The 26670-nt window shown below is 41.6% G+C and overlaps 1 protein-coding gene across 1 annotated transcript in view; it reads left to right on the forward strand.

Annotated features, from left to right (window-relative positions):
- Positions 1-553: 553 nt before the first annotated feature.
- Positions 554-26670, forward strand: part of FBLN2 (fibulin 2) — a 112318-nt gene continuing 86201 nt past the window's right edge. The window contains exons 1-4 of the mRNA XM_053377752.1: positions 554-642; positions 13373-13406; positions 15128-15208; positions 21132-22634. Of these exons, the coding sequence (XP_053233727.1) occupies positions 21275-22634 (1360 nt within the window). The 5' untranslated portion in view covers positions 554-642; positions 13373-13406; positions 15128-15208; positions 21132-21274. The remainder of the gene's footprint in view (positions 643-13372; positions 13407-15127; positions 15209-21131; positions 22635-26670) is intronic.

The following is a 26670-nucleotide window of genomic DNA, read 5'->3' on the forward strand; positions in this document are numbered from 1 at the left end:
GAACTTTAGTGAAGAAATAAATTCCATACATCTCCAGATGACTTTAAGCAGCACATAACCCAACTAGCATGCAGTCGTAAAGATTAAATTGTAGGAGAAACTAGCCATTATTTTTTTTAGTCTATTCTTCACACAGGCAGTGCTGGCAAGTCTGTGCTTCTGCACAATGTGTGACTGTTACTTTGAGTATGATTGATCTCCTCAGTCCTCTCAACTCCCTCCAGAGCCTCTAGAAAAAGTTAGCAAAAAGATCTGTACCAAGCAGGCAGGATTAGAGCTGGTCTGCATGAAAGCCAAGTGGTGGTATTTCAAGGCAGTGAATCTATTTAAATGCACAATAAAACACAAAAAAAATCCAAAATGGCCACATATAAATATGCTGCTGTTAATTTCTAAATCCTGCTGAACAGAAAAACAGTATTTCCATTTTTATGCTCTCCCCTCACCCCGTTGCACATCAGAGGGAGGTAAAAAGTGAATTAACCGTATCATAGGCACATGGTACTTCCCTGCTCAGATTACACCACAAAATCTAGGCAGTTCCTTTGGAATGGATGTGAGTTGAAAGCAGCACTTGGAAACAGAGGACCAGTAATATGACTGGAGACAAAAGGTTATAAGAAACTGTAACTATAGCCACAGGTCTGTAAATCTACCCACATGTGCATTGTAATAGTTAACTAAATGCATCTATTAGGTTTATTATTGCATAAGAATTTTAAAAATCTCTTGGTTTAGCTTTGGTTTTGCTACATATTGTGATTTGCTGGTTCTAAAAGTATATATTGCTGTCGTCTTTATTCCTAGGCTTTGTTCTTAAGATTTACATCTCAGCATTTAAAGTTATTGTTAAGTTTGTTCTGTCTGACAAGGTTTGAAAACTTTTAGCAGATGTAAAATGATTTAGTGGGTATTTTTAGCTATTGACTGTAAAAACTATGGTGAAGGTTGCATACAGTCTTTGCATTCTACTTTTCTGCAAGGTATCTCAGATGCAGAAATAAGTATTTGTATTATTAATTACATCTTAAATTGGTTTATGCATTCTTTTTAATGAGAAGCAATTGCTTTAGATGCTACGTCTGGGCTTTGGGCTGAATTAAGCAATGTCTTTTAAACTTTACATTCTTAGAGAAAGTTAAGTTTGCTTTTGTTGGTACAAATCAAGGAGGAGCTGTGATTCAGTGTGACAGATTGAATGTGAGCCATATGAGACTGACAGGGTCAGGCCCTTATAAAAGCTGATTGCGTGTGTTACAAAATATCAGAGAATAATTTAGATTCTGACAGTGTCGAGTGCTTCATGAGCTTTTTTCCTTTCCTCATTCCATTGGCTCGTGTGATGAAAAATGCTTGGGAGCAGTCATTTCTTTGCAGAATTTCTTGTGATGTGAATTCTTAAGGAATCACAACAGCTACAAAGAGTGCAGAGTAAGCAAGGGGTAGTATTTTCAGTTGATGGTTATAGCTGAATCACTTCATATCAATCAAAATTAGCTATGTTTAGGGTTTTTTTCTGCATTAGGAAGCATGTTGTGAGACACAGCATACTCCAAGCACCAGTCTTCTCTTAATAAGGATTACATTTTCACTGTGGCATGTGATGAAATGTAACTCGCACGACTCTCATTAACACTGCTTACAGAAATTGCATGTTCACTCTGATGAACAGTTGTCCCTAAAAAGACCATAACAATGAATCGATTTGCTGCCTCCCTTTTGGTTTTAGCAAAGAGAGTGTGTGTGTATTTGCAATCTTTTGATGAATAGATTCTCTTCCAATCTGATATTTCTTTTTTAGAATGGAGTAATTGTCTTCATTATGTAGAAGACAAATGAAAGACATTGTTTTGCAAGTCCTATTGCTGGTTAATCATGAGGTCTCTTGATACAATGTGTCTGAGCACATTTTTTTCTGTTAAACTTCACATAATCCTCCAGGAGCTGAGACAATGTTAGAGCCGATTGTGAATGGAGGATATTGGCGTGTGTGTGTGTGTGTGTGTGTACGCTAGTGAGAAGCAGAAAAAGGAGAATTTTTGTGCATTCACACGTGTTTTTTGCATACAATATAACAGATGCATCAGTATATAAGAGAATTAATCATCTATATTATAAGGCATTAAAGAGTTTTATAGGGGAAGTGAAGCTTTGTCAGCAATTGCCTGAGCTGTCCTTGTATTAAATGTGTGTTGGGCAGACAGCAGCTGCCCTAATCCTACAGAAGGGCAAAGGGTCTGGGGAAAGGGGGTTTCAAAGGAGACCCTAAGAAAGAAGGAGGCAGTGGGTTCATAAAGCAGCATATCCAGGATGGAGTTGAATAAGATAGTTGGAATGCTAAGAAACATAAAAGAATGAGAAAAAAGAAGGTCAGAGCTAGAAGAATCAGGTGAGAGAAAATCTGTAAGAGAATGGACACTGAAGATAGGACTATGCAGCCAATTCATGAGAAAAGGTGAGACAGGCCAAAGTTCACATACTGATCTGAAATAGGTGTTCAGCTCTTTGACTCCAGTATTTAACCAAAGATCTAAACCAGGCTTCCTCAACCTCAGCCCTCCAGATGTTTTTGGCCTACAACTCCCATGATCCCTAGCTACTAGGACCAGTGGTCAGGAATGATGGGAATTGTAGTCTCAAAACATCTGGAGGGCCAAGGTTGAGGAAGCCTGATCTAAACTGTAGTGTTACATACTAATAAATCTCTACCTACAATATACTATCATAATGCATAACGGATTGAGGGTCAGCTAGAGAACTGGCCAATTTGTATCTCCACTGAAGTCACAGTAGCCATCCCTGTGCATCTTAAGCAGTACAGTATATGAATTCTTAACCAAGAGACAAAAAGACAACTCCTGATATTGGTTTATTATGAAGGATGTGCTAGCAGAAGTCATCCGATTCATTCTTACCTCATTTTTGTAAGAAGCTGTCCAAATTCTGTTCTTAATTTATGGAATGGTAAATAGTTCCTGGTCCTATTGTGCCCATCTAGAAAGAACAGATGGTAGTTTAAACAAGTTCTGCTATGGGATAAAATGTTCCAAGTCTTTGACAGATCGTATCCATCTGTATGGAAGAAACAGGGTTTGTGTAAAGTAAACAAGATAAATTCAAAGAATTTAAATTCTGTCTTGAAAAAGGGCTGTTTGTGGTTCTGTACCTCAAACATTACCCAGTCCAAAGGCATTATGTACACTTAAATGTGCTATTTTTGTCAGATAGGCACAAACAGCAAGGCGCAAAACACCAAGAACCCGTAGAACAGTGGAGAACAGTGGTCACTGCCCAGGATAATAAGCTCAGAAACTAATGATCTATTACAAGCAGCCAAAAAACCAGATGTTCTTTATTTATAGAAATACATCTGTATATGAGGCTAATTGTTGCATTTGTTGACCTAACTGGCTAGAGTTTAGCCCTAATCAGCGCAATATATATCAGCTGAGTTAAAAATATACAAAAATATAAGAAGTGCCCTACTAGATTGGACCAAAGACCTAGGAGGTTGGTTTGTTCAAACATAGGAATAAGGGCCATCTGTTTACTCTCTTGTGTAGAAGCTGACCTCCAGATGTTACTGAACTACAGCTCCCATTTTCCCTCAACACTGGCCAGGCTGGCGGGGGATGGAGTCCAATCACATTGGCAGAGCATCATATTGACTACTGCTGCCTGGTGGGTGCTCATAAACTGGGGTCTTACTGGCTGTTGACATTTCCCCAACATCTAGTTAGCAGCTTGTCAGTAGGTCTATCCCAATTTGGTCTTCGGCTTTTTGTACATTTGTATTCCAGAAATGCTACACTGGGCAAGAATGGTATTGCAGCTAAGGGTTCAAAATATGTAATATTTAACATTTTATAGGCAAGCATGACCCGCCCTCCCCGGGTCTGTGTACCCCAGGCTATGCATGGACCCCATCAAACAATTTATATATTTATGTAATATGTGAAAGTGTCCACTTAGGCCTTCCACTTCCACTAAAGAGCTACATCAGGTCCTCAGAGGGCTTGTCCTACCATTAGCTAGAGTGCTTTGAGGTGTTGTGGAAGGGCAGCAAACTCTGAGTTATATATATTGGGCCCTGCCCTGGGCTCCCTCCCTCCCTGTCAGTAATCACTGTCTATACCGTGATTCTAATAAATCAAAAAGTAATCTAGAACAAATGTCCAATTCTTATCACTGAGGAAGAAGATGTGTTGCAGACATATATAGAGTATTAATTTTATTGATAACATATGGTGCTTTCTATCAGATTGAAAACTGCATCTTCTTGAAGGCCTTTCTTTTCATGTTAGTTGTGTCTTCATGTTTCCTTCTGTTGCATTAATTTTTACTGGCTCTGTTATCTGTTGTCTACGGACTGTGGGCAACGTGAGTGGATTGCTTGAGCATTAGCTCATTTTCTTGCTTCCTTGTAATAATGAGTTACATTCCCTTGCTTAATCCCGCTTGCGTTTATACTTTTCCTTTACTGGAAAACGAATAAGAAGTTGCTTGTTTTCAAAGGAATGAAGAATTGACAAAAGTAGAACATTTCACGCAGTGGCTACCATGCTCAGATGACTTGCCTTCACCCATTTATGCCAAGAGGTAGGGATATTGTATCATACATTTGGGCTTGTACTTGTCTAGGAGACTTTAACTAAATAGGACAGTAAAATGCATGTGTGGAGGTTGCTCGTATGCCTCATAACTTTCCTGGCAGCTGTGTAGTAAAGGGCCTCGGAATGACCAATAACTGCATCTCCCTTCTATCCTGAATAGATGCTAGCAGTCAGACTTGGAAAACCTTACTGGCCCATGACAGATTTTACACAGGAGTTTCTCTTCTAGTTTCTCTCACAGGAGTTTCTCTCTTGTCCATCTCTGTCCCCTGACCACACCCAAACCCTATGATATTAATGGGTCAGCCTACCCACAGTTGACTGAGGCATGTGAGGCTCATCTCGGCCAGCTGACCTCTGGTTGAATGTTACTGCTGTGGATTTGCTGTGTAGGCCTCTCACTTAGGACCAACCTTGAGTTTAAGCTTTGACAAAATGACATGAAGGTTCCTTGGTGATGAATTAAAATCTGTTGGAGCTAACTGTTGTTGGAAGATGGCTTTTTGACACACAGTTCTCTGTGGACTGTTTGGATCTGTAAAGTCAACAAGCGTCAAGCTAGATGCGGACTTAGGCACAATGGTCCTGCCCCAGAAAAGCAACAACTGTAGGATAACGATTCAGGTAGGTAGCCATGTTGGTTTGACGCAGTTGAAATAAATTTAAAAATTAAAAAAATTGTCCAGTAGCACCTTAGAGAGCAACTAAGTTTGTTCTGGGTATAAGCTTGAAGAAGTGTGCATGCACATGAAAGCTTATATCCAGAACAAACTTAGTTGGTCTCTAAGGTGCTACTGGACAATTTTAGTAGGATAAGGAAGGCATCTATGAGAATATCCCTGGCTACAAGGGCATACAAGATAGTGCAAGATTCCTAAAACAGCCAATTTCATCTTTAAAAAGATTTTGTGATATTAGGGGGTGCTTGGGACCACTTTTCTGGTTCCAGGAGAAGAAATAAGGATAAATATAGAAGGTAAAGCTTTTTGGGCAGCACAGACCAAGTGATTAAGAAATGGGTGTTGGATATGAGTCATATTTCTTCATGTAGTGAAATGTTTAAGAATTGCTCTGCAGTTAGGTTCTAGAAATAGGTATTGCACAGAACATTTGGACCCATGCTCAGACTTGTGCTTAAGTGCTCGTTCCTTCCTTTCAGTCTGTTTCATCTGGTATTTATGTTTGAGCAGGAAATAATACAACTTGGGGCAATGAGACTAGCCACAGTAATACAACATTTGATGGACAAGAGCCTTCACTTTAGCCTTTTCTTTTTATTTGTTAATAAAGTACAGCACAACCCATTTGGTACAGGACTGGTTTGCAAGCCACATGTTACTTATGGAAAAGACCACAATAACTTCCTGTGGTAATAATATATGTGGGATAATAATATATAATTTACAAAAGAAACCAAAACAGATATTCTAATATGATTCTGGTTTATGGGGGAAATCTGGTATGAAGCTCCAAGCTCATTAAGATCCTGAGAACCACAGAAATACATCAAGGGCATAATGTGACTGTAAGTATTTTCCCCAAATTCCCAGAAAGACTGGCCTTTGCAATTACTGCGCATAGATTCCATGTAGTATACAAAAACCCAGACCTCAAGGGTTTGCAAATTGAATTAAGATAATGAAGCAACCTATATATATTGGCTCTTTTCCAAAGGTTAGTTACAATGCATACCTAACCTGTCTACCCAGAAGTAAGTCCTATTGAAGTCAATGGGGCTTACTCCCAGGAAACTGGGGTTAGAATTACAGTCTTAGCCACCAGACAAACCCACAATATTGTAGCTTGTAATTCACAAGCATTACTTCCTTACCCCCATGTGTCACGTGGCACCCCGCTTTGAAGACTAACTTTCAAAAGCAGTTTATTGTAAGTGATTGAAGCCTGATGTTCTGTGAATAGTAAATCTCCTAGGCATCTCTAAGCCCATCTAAAATAGCATACTGGTTCCCAACACGTGTCCTGGTCTGCAATGTCCTGGTCTCTAAGCCCATGTAAGATAGACCTGGTGCATAACATAGATTTTCATTAAATTCTCATTTTGCCGCTGGTGCTGGTCCAATTTCAACTACTTGGAGATCTCTGAATGCCAGATTGGTGACTGACATCTCCAACTGGCTGAGCCCTCCAGCTTTCTTAAGCAGGTAAGCAGAAGAGCTTATTTAATGTATTTAATATACTACCTTTTTCTCCAAGGTGTACATGGTTCGCCCCACTCCTCAGTTAATCCCTAGAATGACCCTGTGAGGTAGCTTAAGAGACTATGACCGGCCCAAGGTCACCCAGTGAGCTTCATGACTGAGTGGGGATTTGAACCCAATCTCCCAGGCCATAGGCCAATGCTCTAACCACTACATCACCCTGGCTTCCTAGAGTACGTCTGTTATGGGGCAGCTTAATCATCGTAGGTAAATAAATATAGGAAAAGAAAAATGTTACTTAGAGAAGGATCTATATATTTTCCTTGAAGCTTGAATTTGATTTATTCTGGACTGTTTTGTTTGTTTATTGCTTTATTTATTTATTGCTTTATTTTATTTAATGTGCTGTAAACCGCTTTTTGTAAAACAGGGACGCGGGTGGCGCTGTGGGTTAAAGCCTCAGCGCCTAGGACTTGCTGATCGAAAGGTCGGAGGTTCGAATCCCTGCGGCGGGGTGCGCTCCCGTTGCTCGGTCCCAGTGCCTGCCAACCTAGCAGTTCGAAAGCACCTTCAGGTGCAAGTAGATAAATAGGGACCGCTTACGAGCGGGAAGGTAAACGGCGTTCCGTGTGCTGCGCTGGCTCACCAGATGCAGCTTGTCACGCTGGCCACGTGACCCGGAAGTGTCTGCGGACAGCGCTGGCTCCCGGCCTATAGAGTGAGATGAGCGCACAACCCTAGAGTCTGGCAAGACTGGCCCGTACGGGCAGGGGTACCTTTACCTTTACCTTTAAACCGCTTTTAGGTTTTTTCTTTAGAATACAAAGTGGTATAGAAATGAAATTAATAGTAATAGTAATAATAAATTCCACAGCAGAAAAAGCACCTAGACATTCTGTTGTGGCGACCATAGCCTAGGTTTAAGGAGCCATTTGGTGATTAGCTTATATATCTGAGTTTCTAACACTTCCATTAAAACCCTTTCCCCAAAGCATGTATATTTATAAATGTTTTGGATTGGGTGATCCTGAATATAGGGGGGAAACAATATTTTAAATTCCAGTAAAGTTAAGCAGCTTAAAAATAAATTTTGTCACCAAGATCTGCCCACTCAATCTTGCCCTGCACTTCCCATCCCAGAAGCAAGTTGGTTGTAGAATGGTTGTAAGTTGTAGAATGCTTCCAAAGGTTCTTCAATTGGTTGCTTTCCAAGGAGAGGTACTCCCACTAGAAAGCACATAACATTTTGATCTTTTCTACCTGTATATCTTGAGTTAAGGCACTCCTTTCATCAGTCTTACCCTCAGAAAGCATGTGAGATGAAGGAAAGAAAAGTGAACATGATTGTGTAGAAGGTTTCCACCCTACAAAAGAAACAACTGCACCCTTCAATCACTAAATAAACATGATTAGGAAGAAAGTCCCACTTCAAAGGGGGAAAGTTGGTTTTTTTTTTTAAAAAAAACCCTGTTTGGTATATCCAAACCCTTGAGCACTTCTAAAGTTGTTCTGTTATGGTAGAAAATGTCTGTTAAAGAACTGGGAAGAATCTTCAAAGTGGGGAAGAATGGAGAGCAACAGACCCACAAAGATTGACCCAGTGGTCACACATGTCTCCACAATTCCTGAATAAATATTACAATGTTGTGCCCACCATACTACTTCCATTACTTTATGGAGAGAAGACCATTTCACAAGATTCTCTCCAGATGTTCCCTGTGTGCCAGCCTTTTTCATACGTGCCGATATCTGGGACTATGTCCAGAGCACAAATAATAGTAACAATAGTAACAACAACAACTACTTCTTCCTCCTCCTCTTCTTCCTCCTCTTCTTCTCCTCCTCTGTTTAATTTGTATACTGCCCTTCATCTGACGATCTCAAGGTGGTTCACAGCATAAAATGTCTGGGATGTAGCTAGCTGGTATTCTCCATGTACATTAGAAACATTGAGGGGAATAAATGAAAGGGGCGGAGTCCAGAGTGTTTAGAATTCAGATCAGTTCTCATAATGGGAAATTTCCAAATTGTAGTGTAGGATTCTACTGTAACGAATGGATGGTGTAGCAAAGAATCCTTCTTGGGCCCATCACATACTGCACAACTGTCCCATTTAAATTGGGACATTCCAGATTTACAGAAGCCACCCTGGCTTCTGACCCCAATCCCAGATGTTCCATTTTTCACCCCGTGCCGTGGCACAAGTAAATTGGCTCACACCAGAGTGCAGGACCAAAAGACAGAAGCAAAACTTACCTTGCCCACCCCCCATCACCAGTGTTCTACCTCCTTCCACCGTGCCTTTCCAGCCTGAAGCCAGCACCACACTGGCCACACTGGTGGCAGTGACCATGGCAGTGGTGGCTGAAGGCAGTGCACAAAGATGCAAGGGAGGGAGCTAGAGTGAGAGGAGGGATGTCCTCCGTCAAGGTTGTGTCCCAATTTTCCTCACTCCAGTGTTGGAAGGTATGCCATTAATTTTGGGTCTATTAATTTTGGTAGGTCTACTCTGAGCAGGACTTCAAGCTTTATTTGCTAGCCCACATTCAGCTCCCCCCCCCCAGCTTCTAAACCCTTGTTAAGGTTTCATACTGCCTCCTTGGCATCTGATGGAAAAGAGAGAGAGAACTGGGAGATGTTTGCATATTGTTGACACCGTAGTTTAAATCCCTCATGACAGCTTCACACAGTTCTTTATTCAAAGTACAGCACACTGAGAAGCAAACATTAGTTACATGGGAGAATCTGTTGGAGAAACCTCTACAGCTGGTGATATTGTTATTTCTGAATGGCAGCATTTTACATCAAAGAGAAAGGCATGCATCTATGTATCTTAACGAATCAAATTATTTTCATTATCTTTTATGGAGAGATTTTGTACAAGCTTTTGACTGATGGTTAATGGTTGTAGGCTCATTAACAGCATGACAGATTTAAGCTTCAGTTTCAAAGATTTTGCTTCCATTCCTGCAGGAAAACTAGAAAGTACTGTTTTTCAGCATGTTTGGGTTTTGTGTCATTAAAAACTCCCCTCTTCCTGAAACATTTGTCTGAATTCAATTTGTTTGAAATCTGTGGTAGTGATTAACATTTCAGTCTGAGTATTTCAAAGACGTGCTTCAGCTTGTCCTGCATTAAAACAATAACTTTTCGCCTCCAGCTAAATGACATTAATTGATATTTATATATTATTATTAGGAAAGTTTGTTTTGTCAATTGAGTTTCATAGTAAACTAAACAAGCTGCTGGTGTGAGTGGAAAAGCCAGATGCATTTATGCCACATCTTAATTTCCAAGAAACAATTTAACCCATTCAGCTGTTATGCCAACTCACCCAATGCAGTTAAACTGTGGAATTTAACTATCTATTGGGTTCCACAAGATGGTCACCAACTTGGATCACTTTAAAAGGAGATTAGATAAATTCATGGAGGATGACTGTCAGTGGCTACTAGTCATGATGACTTTGTGCTACCTCCACTATCAGAGGCAGAATGCTTCGAAACATCAGTTGCTGGGGATCATGAGTAGGAAAGGGTTATTGCAGTTGTGTCCTGCTTGCTTACTGTGAGACTAGAATGCAGGACTTCGAAGGATCCTTCTTGCGTTATTAAGTAAAGGCTCAGTATCTATGTTTAGTGCCAGAGCTCGCTGTCTAATGGAGAGCAGAGACTGTCAAGGAAAGTAGGCTGGAAGGTGCGCAGTTCAAGTTACTTGCTCCTTGAAGCAGAGCAGCAATAGTCTCCCCATCTGCAAGTCATGGTGCATAATGCCCAAGGCCAGCCAAGTCATTTTGCCTCCTGAGACAGATCATTCCACTTAGCAGCAAATTGCTGGTTATTTAATTTACTATTTCATGACATCTCAAATCAGATGCCTTAGGGGTGGCTGCCTCACTATATCTAATGGTAGGACTGGTCCCAGCTATAAGGGTAAGCAGAGATGTGAAGTCTAGGAGTTGTACTATATCTATATTTGTCATTCAGAAGCCAAATGCATCTTTTCTCTAAAAAGAAATAACAGGTTGAAGATTTCATCTTTTTAAGGATGACTTTACACCAGGAGGGGACGCGGGTGGCGCTGTGGGTAAAACCTCAGTGCCTAGGGCTTGCCGATCGCATGGTTGGCGGTTCAAATCCCTGCAGCGGGGTGAGGTCCCGTCTTTCGGTCCCAGCTCCTGCCCACCTAGCAGTTCGAAAGCACCCCTAAGTGCAAGTAGATAAATAGGTATCACTTTATAAGCGGGAAGGTAAACTGCATTTCCATGTGCTGCGCTGGTGCTGGCTTGCCAGAGCAGCTTCGTCACGCTGGCCATGTGACCCGGAAGTGTCTCCGGACAGCGCTGCCCCCGGCTTCTTAAGTGAGATGGGTGCACAACCCTAGAGTCAGACACGACTGGCCCGTACGGGCAGGGGTACCTTTACCTTTACCTTACACAAGGAGAGTAGTTAAATTGGTTGTTAAATGCGACCCTTTATCTAAGGAAGTGTAACAGGTATGTGAATGCAGGACAGAAAAGGAACCAGTTTAATACATTTAAATTGCTCTGAAAAGTGTTATTTGAAAAGCAGCAGGGGTCATTCTTTGTGAAACACAATAAATTTTTTTATAAAAAATGTTTTTAAAAAGCCTGATGTGTATATGCCCACATTACAAGACCACCAGCCAGGCTAGAAAAATGGTATGACTGGCATCTTATCCTCTGGAGAACCGGAGTTCTTAGATGCTTCATGAGTATTTTGAAGATCAAAGCATAAGCACATTAACAGACTCCAGTTTTATCTGCAGCAATCAGTCTCTTGCTGTCAGAGTGTGGAAAATCATAGAAAGGCTGCCACCAAAACATGCTGGAGATTGATATGGAGAAAGCAAAATATGGTGCAATTAACATGTTACTGTATATTGCAATCAAATTTGACTTTTAATAATGGAAAATGGCATTGTCTAGACAACTTTGACGGACAATTTATTACAATAAATAGCAAATACTCTTGTAGTGAGATTTATTGTGATAGAAATGTCTCATGATTTTTTCAGAGTTCATTATCAGACTTGAACCAAATCTTATCTGTTAATTTGGAGATACGGCTATAGCAGAAGGTGAAACCACTAAATATAATTGACAATTCAGGGTGCACTACCAAGACTGAAATACTATGGAAGATTTCTGGATGCTGGGCTTTGATGATATTTCCCAACATGAAATTCAACAGTTTCAGGAACAGTCTTGATTTGCTGAAAACAGCTGATAAACATATTTCTATGTTTCTACTTTTACCTGAAGTGGAAGGCAACACCCCTGTGGTATACCATGACTCTAGAACCAAAATCTTGAGAAATACATGTCTCTGTGGTGACGTGTTTGCATGCATGTTTCTGTGTAACGTGTGAGCTTGGTTACAACAGATACTTGCAATTTATCTGGAGAAAAGTCAACAGCAAAATTGCCTGCAGTGAATTGAGCCTTCATAAATTCACATTCTGCTTAATATTTTAAATACCCAAGCCCCTTTGGAAAACATGCAAAGAAACATTAAACTTTGGGTAGTTCTTGTATTTCTGAGGGATAACCTGTGTATGCCTTGGAGAACAGAGTGGGAAAGGAAAGTATGAGAGGCAGCCTGTGGAAAAGACACAAGTAACCTTTTATACATGCAGAAGGGAAGGTCAGTGTATGTATATGTGAATGCATTTATTCATTCTGGCTTGTGGCCTGTCTTATCCCAAAGGTGGATAACATCATATATAATATATACAGCCGACAAAAATGGAGGAAAATGCAAGCAAAATATAATCCCCTGTCCTTGCCACAGCCTCTAGCCTGCTACTCTTGTTGCCTCCCTGCCCAACCCGCTTGCTCCTATTCCCAGCCAATATTCCCTAGTACAGAGGTCAGCAAACTTTTTCAGCAGGGGGTCGGTCCACTGTCCCTCAGACCTTGTGGGGGGCCGGATGATATTTTGGGGGGGAAATGAACGAATTCCTATGCCCCACAAATAACCTAGAGATGCATTTTAAATAAAAGCACACATTCTACTCATGTAAAAACACCAGGCAGGCCCCACAAATAACCCAGAGGTGCATTTTAAATAAAAGGACACATTCTACTCATGTAAAAACACGCTGATTCCCGGACCATCCCTGGGCTGGATTGAGAAGGCAATTGGGCCGGATCCAGCCCCCAGGCCTTGGTTTGCCTACCCATGCCCTAGTATGTGGACCAGTTCAATTAAGCCAAATTCTTTCCCAAATGCATTCCTACAGACTGCAACTCAGGGCCCCCCTCCCCCATTTTTGGTTGGTTGCAAATCTGTCTCCTTTTTACAAAGTACTATAATCGATTTGACCCCTATGATGACCTTTGACTACATGTTTTCTTGCATGTTAACATTGTTTTACTATTTTTTACTTGGTTCAACATGTAAAATTGTTGAAAAATTGTGCCAGTTGTGAGCATGGAGATCTCTATGCTGGCTGCATCTTCCTATGCATATTGTAGAATTTTCTGTCCCACCCTTTTAAATGTTGCATGTGATGTATTTTTATGTAATTATGGGCACCAGGAATATGCTGAACTACATAATTTGTTCTTTGTTTCAGTTACAAAGATGAATAATGAACTTGGAGATTTTAAGTAAGTAAATAAGTTCCCAGGCTGTATGCTGATTTGTTTCAGCATATGATATGCTAATATATACAATCGGGATAGTGAAGGAATTTTAATTAGTTCGTAATCCATCATGGCCTCAGTACATAATGATGAAGGCTTATGTTTATTCGTCCCCATCGAAATTTACCATGTCCTGGCCAGGGGGAATCTTGGTAACAAAAAAAATGTGGTTTAAAGAGATCCGATAGTCATGGGGGAAGGGTCCTACAGCTTTGACATATTCCTAGCATTCAGCCTGGGCTCATTGATTGATCACTAATATCCTCATCATTTGCAACTAATAATGTAACGGATTAGCATTAGTTCCAGAGGTTTTTGTTTTTTGATCAGGCTGATGGTAAACAGCAATGGAAGGGCTGCTGGTGTTGAAGCCATTGAGTTTGCACTTGGTCACCATGTGGAATGTGGAATCCAAAAATGTCCTTTAGGGAATATACAGGAATCAGGTTTAAGCAAAGCTTGCTTTGAAAAAGAGGATTAATGATGGTTGGGTTCCCATCTCCAACAACTGAAGAACTGGCTGTTCCTTGATAGGTGGAAGTTCCTCTATAAACAGGACTCTAGGTTCTCCTTGAATTGGCAAAGGTGCTAGGCAAAAACTTAATAGAAAGCCAAACTATGGTTAACTTGATTAGCAACTGTTCAGGGTTCTGATGCAATGCAGAAATTCCTATACTCCTTTTTGTGGCTGTACCAGAGGCAGAAAGGGAAATTCATGGAACCTCAGGCTAGCCTAGCCTTATCTTCATAATGCTAAACCATGGCTTTGTGCTATGTGAGCTAAAGCGTATTCCAGAACCGTCCCTCAACACCACCCCTATAACCTGTCTCTCCCGCCTCCCCCCGGCATGATCTGCGGGTCATTTTAGAACCAACTAGAAATGCTGACATCGAAATAGAAAGGATCCCAATATTTTACTTCAAAAGTCAAATTCTGAGCAAGCTCCTTTGAAAATGGCAGGTTTCAATGGGCCTGTTTGACAGTTGTTCTTAATCCAGATTTGTACATCCAAGATTTTGTCTGTTTCCAGTGAGAGAATGCCATGAAATATTGGATTTAGACTGGAAATCCAGGTCTTACTATCTGCAGTTGTAGGGTATCCTGCACACTGCACAAGGAAATTTATATGCAGTTTGGCAGGACTACAACTCAGCCCTTCTGTTTCTACATCTCTCACCTTCACAATCCACTGACTAATTTGTGGCTTTTCAAAACTTAGCAGTGAATATCTATAGCATCTATATCAATATCTATATAGCTATATCTATCTTCCATGCAGTTTTATTCATTTCAGTAAGAACCCACCAGGTAAAATCCTAACAGAACAGTGCTAAGGATAACAGCATGTCCACATGAGTGCGAGAGGCCCAGTCAAAACACAAACTTGATTTTTCTGTGGCTGAAAATATGTGTTTAATTAGAATAGTGCAAGGGAGAGGAAAAGGAAGGTCTCATGAGAATAGCCCAGGTGTATGATCTTTCCAGTGACACATTCCCCCAACCAACCCTGGTATAACAACTGGCTATTCATAGATGCTGGAGTAACATTCAAATAATATATTACCAAGTTAAGCACTAAAAGAAAGGGGAAAAAAGATTTATTTAAAAGCCGGCTCTAAAGATAATATTTCTAGTGGCAGAAGAATGCTATTTATTTTACATTTACGTTTTCCATTCTCTTCAGAAGTTCCCAGCAGAAAAAGAATGTAGGCCGCACTCTGAACTGAAGGCATGGCAGGCAAGTTCACAGATAGCAAGCAGGCGTGTAAGTCCTGAAGGAGAAATAACGAGGATAATGAAATTAGATGAACATTGTATTTTAAGGTCAAAATTACTAAATGGCTCCATTTTTCTAGTCTGAGTTTGCCACATAAGCCTGAAATACTGGAACTAAGCACATTCATACTCCCCTGCATATTCAAGTTGTCCATGATATTTATCTTTTCTATATATGCAGGTAAAAAGGTAAAAGGCAAAGGGACCTCTGGACAACTAAGTCCAGTCAAATTTGACTATGGGGTGCGGCACTCATCTCTGCTTTCAGGCTGAGGGGGCTGGCGTTTGTCCACAGACAGCTTTTCTGGGTCATGTTGCCAGCATGATTAAACTGCTTCTGGTGCATGGAATACCATGATGAGTGCCAGAGCACATGGAAACACTGGGAGGGGGTTGCTTGTGTATGATATCAAACGTGTGTGTGTGTGTGTGTGTGTCTATTTCTGGAAAACTGTAAACCTAACAGGATTATCAGCATACTTCCTTAAAACTCTTTCACATTAATTTGCATGTGCATCCAGACAAGCAAACACCTATTTACTTACCATTCTTGTATAAACCCCAATTATAAAATTAAAGTGAACATATTTGTAAGCCACATAATCACAACAGACACATAAACAAAAGATGCAGAATCAGCCCCTATTGTGTGTGCTTTAAAAATTATTACTGCCATGAAAGCAGTTTTGTTTCTACTATCTAGGACAGCAAGCCCATATGCCAATTTCTTCCATTGTTTTTCAACCTTCCTTTCCCTCCTCTTTTTATATTGCTATACTTTTCTGTTTTGCTCACCAATCAATGTTCTTTGCTTCAAAAGAATGTTTTCCCCACAGCTGGTGGTTGCTTTTGTTTTTCAGAATTCCTTATCACTATGAATGTTCTGTTTTCTTGTGATGGGCTATTCAGTTTTTAAGTGGGCATGGAAACAGAGGTCTCTGTTCACTGTTAGCATAGTCACAAAGTTAGGTTGACAAGATAATGAGTGAGTTCACATATAATTCTAAGCCACATTTTGTTTAACACATGGTTTATTGAATAAACCTCAGAACTGTCTCACAGATGATCAAACAAGCCATAGTTTGTTTCTTCAAAGTTACTTTGTTTTCCAGCTGTTCTTGCCTCATGCCTCTGTAGATTTTCAAGTATGTGCAGTTGGGTACCCATATAGATCATGGTTAACAAGGTTCCTGGGTTGGGATGTAATGCTGAACCATAGTTAAAATAAGCCATGATTCATGAGCCAACAGGAAACTATGGCTTCATATCATGGTTTATTGCTGGAAACAAACTGTGGTTTGTCTGTCAGACAGGGTTCAGATATTCAAACAAATCACACCTTCGCTAAAGGAACAATGTCTCAGTGTTAAGTGTGAACCCAGGTCAATAAATACATAGACTAGAAAGTGTTCTACAACATATAATTATTTGAAAAATATATAGTGTATAACACAAGTATTATATTCTCTGTTTTTACCGCCATAGAATTGCCAAAACTTGCTAGTTTCATTTGACTTTGGTACAAAAAACAATCTCAAAATTTCAAAGCACAAAGGTAATTGAGGTGGGCCAGATCAGTATGAAAACATGTTTTGAACAAAAAGAAGTAACAGGGGACTCATGTTCAAAATATATAAAACCTACAACTTCAGAAAGTCTGTGCTAACCATTAGATAAGTGCTTCCTTTCACACCATCACAATCCGGAAATGTGTGAGCTCATCAAAAATATAGTGTGAGAATATTCTTGGCATTTTTACCAAACCACACTGTCAGAGGTAACTGAAGTGCTTTTCAGAACATGAACGAACAACTGGCAACTGCAATAATTATGCAGTAATTATCCTGTATAATGTATAGGATAAACTGCTTGCTTGTGATGGATCAGAATTAGACTCCTGAAACCAAAGACAGCAGAAGATTCTAAGCAGGAATAGCAAACATTGTTTGAGGGCAAAAAATGGCATAAACTGACATAATTTAAATCCTAAAGACATGTTTCATATAATCACCGTATATTCAGACAACTCAGGAAATGTTTATGAAGAGGGGAATCCTCTTGCCCTTAGGCTTCATGGAACAGTTTTTGTTCACCAGTATCATTTGAGTAATTCAATAAGATGGCCATTAGAATATGGGCACTTGCACCAAAGAGTCTGTACAAATCAGATTCAGAATTACTTACTCCTATTATGGATTGTTGAAAATGAGAAAAGCAGGAAATACTGCAAGAATTTGTAAGTCTGTTCAGTTCTAGCTCCAATGTTGCAGTGGAGTAATGACCTTCTCCAAGATATCTTGCACGTTCAGGTAAACAGAAGCAAAAACTGATAGTGAAAGGGGAGCATCAGACGTTGCACTGATGTTGGATGAACATGTTGAGGCAGCCCAGGTGGTCAGTGTGCCTACTTTCTTTCTCAAACACTTTGTCTTTTAATTCCAAACATAGTTTCAGCTGTCACCTTTCTATACAACAGTGGAAAACATGGCTCATAGCAAAATTACAACGTATTGTTACAAGGTTTTGGCGTTTCCATTTTTATTTTCTTCTTCGTTTTATTTGAGTCAAACCCTTAGAATAAGTTCCAGATCTACTTATTACATTCCTACTCCACCCTTTCTGTAAAATGATGAGGTTGACACCAAGAAAATCCACATATAATTAACAAGCAAACAATGTAACAATAAAACCAAAGAATGAATATATACAAAAAATCTGCAGCTAATTAAAAATAAAAATCAGATTAGAAACACACATTAAAAGAAAGAAAAGCAGGGGGAGGGGAATCAGCCCTGTAGACCAGCATGGTTCTTACGTTCTACATCTTCTTGCCTGTGTGTCTTCTGGAATTCCCCAGAGGGATCTGGCTAGGCACTTTGGGAAACAGGATGCAGGGATGGGTGGCTTTTGGGGTGTGTGGTGTGATAGGATTGGGGAAGGGCACAGGCCAGGATGGAGAGGCTGCATGGATTCTGTAGGGAAAAGCAGGATGGTTTAAAAAAGATAGAGGGGTGTGTATAGCAGAGAGAAGAATTATGTGCAAGAAGCAGTATACAGGCAACTCCTAATCTTCCCACCCTGACTCACCTCCATGTCCAAACACCCCGTGAGCACCCTACAAGCTACAGACTGGCCCTTTCCATTGGGTGTACAACCCCGTCCAGAAGAGGTCACCCTGGTCTCAAGACTTGCAACACATAACACCTCTTGGAGGTTTAAAAGCAGAGGCGGGATGGCCAACTGCTGTGGATGCTTTTGTTGAGATTCCTGCAGTTGGGCTAGATGACCCTTCCAACTCTACAATTCTATGATTCTATTAAATGCATTGTGTGCCCGAAACATTATTTCATAATGTTGTATTGCTGGTCAAGTTGCTGAAAAAGACAACAGCTCTTTCTGGCAATAAGATGGAGCAGGGTTTGAAATGATTAATGCAACCTGGACTCATTTCATCAAATGATGAATACTGCTGTGGTGAATTCAGTATTCTTAAGGTAAATAAATAGATAAATGACTCATGCAAACTGCTTGAAGAAGTAGTTCAAAATTTATGGCGAATAGGAGGAAGCAGTTGTGCAGTTAACTCCTGCTTCTGCTGTCTATGGTGAGACTGTAACACCTAAAGGAGGCTGACTTTTCTTGTAGCTGAGTTGCAGATGTTGTGAGCTCCAGGAGCTCTTGTTTGGAATTCATAGTCCGCATGGACAACCCTCGAAAATGATTAGTTTTCACGGTGGAAAACATCGTTTTTGGGGTGAGCCCATTACAGTTGTGGTATGAGAAGTGGGGCACTATTCCTGGGTCGTCGCAGATGCTTTCACATCTTTGCTACTGCATTTCTCATAGAATCATAGAATCATAGAGTTGGAAGAGACCACAAGGGCCATCGAGTCCAACCCCCTGCCAAGCAGGAAACACCATCAGAGCACTCCTGACATATGGTTGTCAAGCCTCTGCTTAAAGACCTCCAAAGAAGGAGACTCCACCACACTCCTTGGCAGCAAATTCCACTGTCGAACAGCTCTTGCTGTCAGGAAGTTCTTCCTAATGTTTAGGTGGAATCTTCTTTCTTGTAGTTTGGATCCATTGCTCCGTGTCCGCTTCTCTGGAGCAGCAGAAAACAACCTTTCTCCCTCCTCTATGTGACATCCTTTTATATATTTGAACATGGCTATCATATCACCCCTTAGCCTCCTCTTCTCCAGGCTAAACATGCCCAGCTCCCTTAGCCGTTCCTCATAAGGCATCGTTTCCAGGCCTTTGACCATTTTGGTTGCCCTCCTCTGGACACGTTCCAGTTTGTCAGTGTCCTTCTTGAACTGTGGTGCCCAGAACTGGACACAGTACTCCAGGTGAGGTCTGACCAGAGCAGAATACAGTGGCACTATTACTTCCCTTGATCTAGATGCTATACTCCTATTGATGCAGCCCAGAATTGCATTGGCTTTTTTAGCTGCCGCGTCACACTGTTGGCTCATGTCAAGTTTGTGGTCAACCAAGACTCCTAGATCCTTTTCACATGTACTGCTCTCAAGCCAGGTGTCACCCATCTTGTATTTGTGCCTCTCATTTTTTTGCCCAAGTGCAATACTTTACATTTCTCCCTGTTAAAATTCATCTTGTTTGTTTTGGCCCAGTTCTCTAATCTGTCAAGGTCGTTTTGAAGTGTGATCCTGTCCTCTGGGGTGTTAGCCACCCCTCCCAGTTTGGTGTGGTGGTCTATCTTAACTCAGCCAGGAAGAAGTTCCTCAGCACTGGACCCATAATATTGAATGCATGGTTCCTGGTGGATATGAGTTGCATGTCTGTGCCATGGGGGTGGGGTGGCTACTAACAGGGAACTAAGGAATCAAGTGGTCCTTAAGGTATCCTGGAACCCAAGTTGTTAAGGGGTTTGTTGTCAATTAATATAAGAATGATGGGCCTGAGGGACTCCTCCTATATTTTCTTCCATCATAACAGTATTGGTGACAAGGACTATGTTCGTGAGGGGTGTACACAGTTGAGGTTAGGGCCCCAGGAAATCATGGGGAAATGGCTGGTCAGATTCCCAGATTCTCTACATTTTCTGTGCCTCCTGGTGTCCCTAGGGCCTTCTAGTTCATGTCTGTTGCAGCATTTAGGGCCTAGTGAAGGTCTAGTTGTGAGGAGTTGCTGCCATCTTGTTTGTTTGGATCAGGGACTCATGCCAGAATTGCCAAACTGAGACCATTTTGACTGTCAAATTCAGATTCCAAAGGGATCAAAATATAGTATGTTCACCCCTCCCCCACTTGAAGTTTAATGCCCCATCTGAAGTTTAATTTGAAATTTAATGTGTATCAACTTGGGAAACTGCTTCAAATTGATACACACACACACACACACACACACACACACACACAGGCAGCCTTCCAGGGCAAAAGCCTTCACACACAAGGCAGTTTCCATAAAGTAAAATACAATATACAAAAGCAAAATTACAGACACCATAAATACATTCCATGATCAAATATAGAAAGTTAAATCTGAAGAAGAAAGAACTGTGTATTTGTCTGCCAACTATTATTCTTTTAAAAACCAAGGCTTCTAAAATAAATAAATAAATAAATAAATAAATAAATAAATAAATAAATACCAAATGTTTTCAAAATATTGCTTTTTATTTTACTATGTGTATATTTTATGAATAGATAAAAAGGCTACTTTCTTGTTTCTTTTTTTTAAGGGGTAGAGAGGGGAGGCAAAAGACAGAGAAATGAAAAACATGCATCTTGGAGTTGGGTGTCTATAACGCTTGGACAATATTATGATTAATTTTATATGTAGCTTTCCAGATGTTGGAATTTTATCCCATTTTAAAACTATCTCTAATGTCTAACAGGATATGTGCAGAGTATAGCCTTTAACAAAGTTCTCTTTCATAAACCTAGGCTCTAGTTGCAAAACAGAATCCAGGGAAATATTTCTGACCAGGAGCTGAGTGAGCAGAAATTCCAAAGGCGGGAAACGCACGAGAGAGAAAGAACGAACCCAATAAAAGGCTGGATTTTTGCCGCACTTGTTTTGGAAGATTATGGATAGGCACCGAGTGCTACATTTCTGCTTGCTGAACACAGCCCTCTTGGTGCTTATTTGGATTGGCATCTCCAAAGCTCAGAAGGATTGCACAGGTGTGGAGTGTAAGCAGCTGGAAAATTGCATTGAGGAAGTGCTTGAGCCGGACGAGTGCTGCGCCTCTTGTCTCCAGCATGGCTGCACCTGTGAAGGCTATCAGTACTATGACTGTGTGAATGTCGGTTTTATCAACGGCAAGGTCCCCGAAGGGCAGTCTTACTATGTCGACTTTGGAAGCACAGAATGCTCCTGTCCCAAAGGGGGCGGCAAAATCAGTTGCCAGTTTATGCTCTGCCCAGACCTTCCGCCCAACTGCATCGATGCCGTGCTGCCCGCGGACGGGTGCCCTCAGTGCGGGAGAATTGGCTGCCTCCATGAAGAGCAGAAATATGCAGCAGGACACACGTTCCACATGCCTCCGTGCAAGGTTTGCCACTGCCCCAATTCTGGAGGGGATCTCATGTGCTACCTGCTTCCAGACTGTAATGAATCCACATTAAACCCTCATAGCACATCCGATACTGGGGACACCGAACCAGAACGGCACTATGATGATTCCTATAGTTATGACCAGGAGGCACCAGAAGGAGACACCACTCAGGTAGAGCCACCTAAGAAGTTCTACAGTTATTCGGCTCATACAGAGCAAGAGAGCATGGGCCAAGAGCAAAGTGAGGATTATGATTACCTTGCAAGCAGCAGTGTTACTCCTCCGTCATTAACTCATCCTGCTTCAACGACAGAAGCTCTGCCACCCACGACCACAGTTGCTCGTGTTCTGCACTACCCTGAAACTAGTCGCGCCACTGAAAAGAGTGAGGAAAGGATTTCTACGACAAGCACAGTATCAACCCCCAAAGCACGGCAAAGGCATCATCGAACAACCATTGCTAACAACATTAGGAAGGAACAAGCTGCGGTTACAACTGAGAGGCCCAGAAATATGGCAGATGTGGAGAGGAGAAAGCCAGCCAACAGGGAGAGGAATGAGGAGGAAGAAAATGCCCGCTTCAAAATCAAGCTAAACATGAAGAAAGACAACAAACAGAAAGAAAACAGGTTGTTGGTCCAAGAAAACAGGTTGTTGGTCCTACAAGAGTCCAATATGACTCAATCGCTTGGGCTAAACTCTTTGCAGGAGAAAAATGAGGAAATTAAGTTCCCCAAGGTCAAGTTCAATCCAACACAACCATCTCCCATTGCACTGAAAGAAGACAACAATAGGATATCCTTAAAACAGCCTCAGACTCTTTATCATTACACATCTGAAGAGGACATAGATCCCAACTCTGTTCAGACTTCCCCCAAGTTATCAGAAGGTAAGATTTTGTATTCAAAACCAATAAATCAGATTTTGTATTCATAACATTAAATGTTTCAAAAGAAATAGAGCAGAATATTGGTTTTGCGTGCCTTGTATGATGTCAAACATAGCTCTAATCTTCAAAACTATCGACTCATTCTCAGTGAGTGGCCTCAATCAATGGTCAAGTCTTTGTTCCATTGTGGCCTATTGTTTTATTAGAACTATTTTTCAGAGTGAGAAGTTTAACATCTGCATTATATATATATTTTAAAAAACAACCATGAATAATTGTTTGTTTTTGTAGAACTTTCATTATTGTATTCCTATCCACTCTACTTTCCTTCATAGATTGTTCACAGTGGCCCAGTTCACACATCATCCTAGTAAAACCACCAGATGAGGGTGCAGAGTATGGCCTGTGAGTGGGATATGGCCTGGGCAGAGTCCTGATGGCTGGATAGTGAGGCATGGTGGGGCACATTTGGTCCCTGGGCATGATGTACAGTAAACCATGGCTTATGTCTTACCATAGAGGTGGCTAATATGTGGCCCTCCAGAGGTTGGAGGTTTGACTACAAGTCCCATCTACCCTTGACCACTGCTTATGCTCCCATCAGTCCCAGATGGGAGTTGGAGCCACCAACATCTGTAGGGCCATAGGTTAGCCATACTGTTGTATGGAATCTGGCCAGTGCTATCTATAGTCATGCATCTTCATTAGAAATGTTCAGTCTGAGAAACTATTCACCTGGTTATAAATATCTGGTCAAAATGCTAAATGATGGCCTTTTTAAAATAATGTTGCTAGTAAACCTAGTGACAAGCACAATGCTTATAAAAAGTTAAGTCAATCTCCACATACTGTTGAATTTGGAACATACTATCTGTTGTGACATTTCTATGCATTATGGGATATCCTCTCAATATATAACACAATTGTCTAATGAACTGTGTAGAGGGAGTATCTATCTGACAGATATGCAGATCTGTTCATGAGCTGTTTGTTAATTAATGTTTGCTAAATGGTTACAATTCTAAGCGGTTACAATGTTTTGTGATTAGCCTCTACAGTGTCAATCAAAATGTCCATTTGCCGTAGTGGCTTACCATAGTACACACAAAACTCCCTGTTATCTGTAGCATCTAGCCATGAGCTGGTGGGTATTTCCTTTTGTTAGCGATATGAAGTGTGGCAAAGTAGAAAAGAGGTAAAGGTTGCCTTATTACTACATGACTGTGCACTGATGACAATCTGTTACTGATATGGCTGTATAACCTCCACCCAGTGTATTTGAATAAAGTAAAGTGCATATACAGTGGTACCTCGCAAGACGAAATTAATTCGTTCCGCGAGTTTTTTCTTCTTGCGAGTTTTTTGTCTTGTGAAGCACGGTTTCCCATAGGAATGCATTGAAAATCAATTAATGCGTTCCTATGGAAACCGCTTGCCGGGCTGGCGGTGCGGAGAAGGGCTTTTCTCCCCACCGCAAGCCTTCAGGACAGGTCCGGGAACAGAGGGGAAGGTGCGCTGCACTTCTCCTCTGTTCCCGGAGCTTGTGGGGCTTGCGGTGAGGAGAAGGGCTTTCCTCCCCACCGCCAACATTCAGAATAGCATTCTGAATGTTGGCGGTGGGAAGGAAAACCCTCCTCCCACCGCAAGTCTTCAGGACAGGTCCGGGAACAGAGGGGAAGGTGCGTTGCGCTTCTCCTCTGTCCCCGGACCTGTTCTGAAGGCTGGTGGTCCACCGCCAGCCTTCAGAACAGCCTTCCGAAGCCTGGCGGGGGGAGGAGGTCTCTCCGCCCCACCGCCAGCCTTCGGAGGAGCCTTCCGAAGGCTGGCGGCGGGAGGAGGTCTCTCCGCCCCACCGCCAGCCTTTGGAGGAGGTCCGAGGACAGTGGGGAAGACGCGCTGCGCTTCCCCGCTGTCCCTGGAGATTTCCCTATGGGCTTTCGTCTTGCGAAGGAAGCCCATAGGGAAATTCGTCTGGCGAAGCACCTCGAAAAACGGAAAACTCTTTCTTCTTGTGAGTTTTCCGTCTTGCGAGGCATTCGTCTTGCGAGGTACCACAGTACATAAGTCTGTGCTCTAGAATACTTTGTGGAACTGCAAAAATAATTTATCAGTGGTAATCCACGGTAATCTAATTTTCCTTAGAGTAGTGAAAGCTAAGGCCACTGATGTGAATAGTGACCAATATGTGACACAGTTCAGGTTCATTTTCTGTCAGACTTTATGTCACCTTTATCATGGCATTAACACCTTTATCATGGCATTAACATATTTATTTGTACCCACATTTTATATCTGAAAAACGTCCAGGAAGCCCTGATTATTTTGGAGGCTTGACTTTGCGTTGCATTTCTTCACAGTAACAATAAGCCATAAAGTGATCCCTTCCTGTTCCCACTCTGATAAGATGAGAACTGAGATCAGATCACAATGGCTCTTGTCCAAAATAAACTATATCCATGATCTAAAGATTGGGACGTCTGCCTCTCCCTTTCCTGCCAATCTGAGAGTCCCCATGCTTGTGTTTCTCATTTGTTTTGTTGCCAATGCTGACTTAATCAGTCACAATTGCCACCCTAATCAGACGGAGACCTTATATGTTCCAAACTGTGGTAAAATAATATCCTGAACTAGGTCAAATAGCCTAGTGCCAAAAAGATAAAATGCATTCATTTGTACAGTAAATGGGCTGTATTTCTGGCTGGTGTTAAAGTTGGGAAGTTGCCACTTAACGACTTACTGGAAATCAACACACGCAAGTAAAGGAAAGTAAAGATTCAGGTTTGTATCCAACTAAGGTTAGAACTAGATGTAGTTTGGGACATGTTACTGCCACCAAAGAAGCAGCCTTGTTTGTCCTGTACTTCTCATTCCCCTCAAGAACCTGTGCTATTATAAAAGACATGATGGCATGTCACAACACTGTGAGTGTCCCTACCCCTGCAAGCAGCATCCAATGTAGCACGAGGGGATGGGATATAGCATGATGACATCATGTCAGACATTACATTGATGTTTCCAGGGGAGGGGAGGAGCAGGAGGAGACACGGAGAAGGAAATCATCAGGGCTGAGGCATAGTTGGCCACTGAGTAGAGGTCAGGAACCAAGAGTCAAGCAGAAGATCAGAGCTGAGAATTCAGAGCAGTAGAACAAGTTGAGAGTCAGAACTAGACAGGCATAATATAGACTACTGTTGTCTAAACAAAGCCCCAGCCTAAACAGGAAGTCTCTATAGCATGGGTAGGCAAACTAAGGCCCGGGGGCCGGATCCGGCCCAATTGCCTTCTAAATTCGGCCCGCGGACGGTCTGGGAATCAGTGTGTTTTTACACGAGTAGAATGTGTCCTTTTATTTAAAATGTATCTCTGGGTTATTTGTGGGGCATAGGAATTCGTTCACCCCCCCAAATATAGTCCGGCCCCCCACAAGGTCTGAGGGACAGTGGACCAGCCCCCTGCTGAAAAAGTTTGCTGACCCCTGCTTTATAGCCTCTTCCTGGCAAAGAAATCAGTAGCAAGCCTGTTACTCCCGTACCTTGAAATGCTTTCTTCCTTGGCTAGGTGTAGCCAACCTGCTGCCCTTCAGATGTTTTGTTGGCCTACAACTATCATCAACCCCAGCCCGCATGGTCAAGGATGATGGGAGCTGTACTCCACAGACAACTGGAGGGCACCAAATTGGCTACTCCTGCCCCAGGGAGACACTCTCTGGTCTGTAACCCTTCTGGCTCACCACACAGGGCAGCTGTGCACAGAACTGCATGTCAGCATCTGACTTGATTTGGGGGGTAGTTTTGTTTAGTCTTTACCACAAAAACCTTTGCTACAGCACTGTTTCGTCATCAGCATGTTAAAAAGGTGTTTCTTTCATATGCACAATATGTATACACTCAATCTTAAGCAGCACTGCCATGTGATGAACAGTGTAAAGCCCTCCCTGCTGCCACACAGCTCCCCAAGTGAAGCAGCCTGCCTACAGTCACGTATACCTAAGCGTGCAAGGGGCCTGGTTCATGTTATTCTTGACCCTCAAAAAAGT

Source organism: Podarcis raffonei, chromosome 2 (assembly GCF_027172205.1).
Source record: "Podarcis raffonei isolate rPodRaf1 chromosome 2, rPodRaf1.pri, whole genome shotgun sequence".
Taxonomy (NCBI): domain Eukaryota; kingdom Metazoa; phylum Chordata; class Lepidosauria; order Squamata; family Lacertidae; genus Podarcis; species Podarcis raffonei.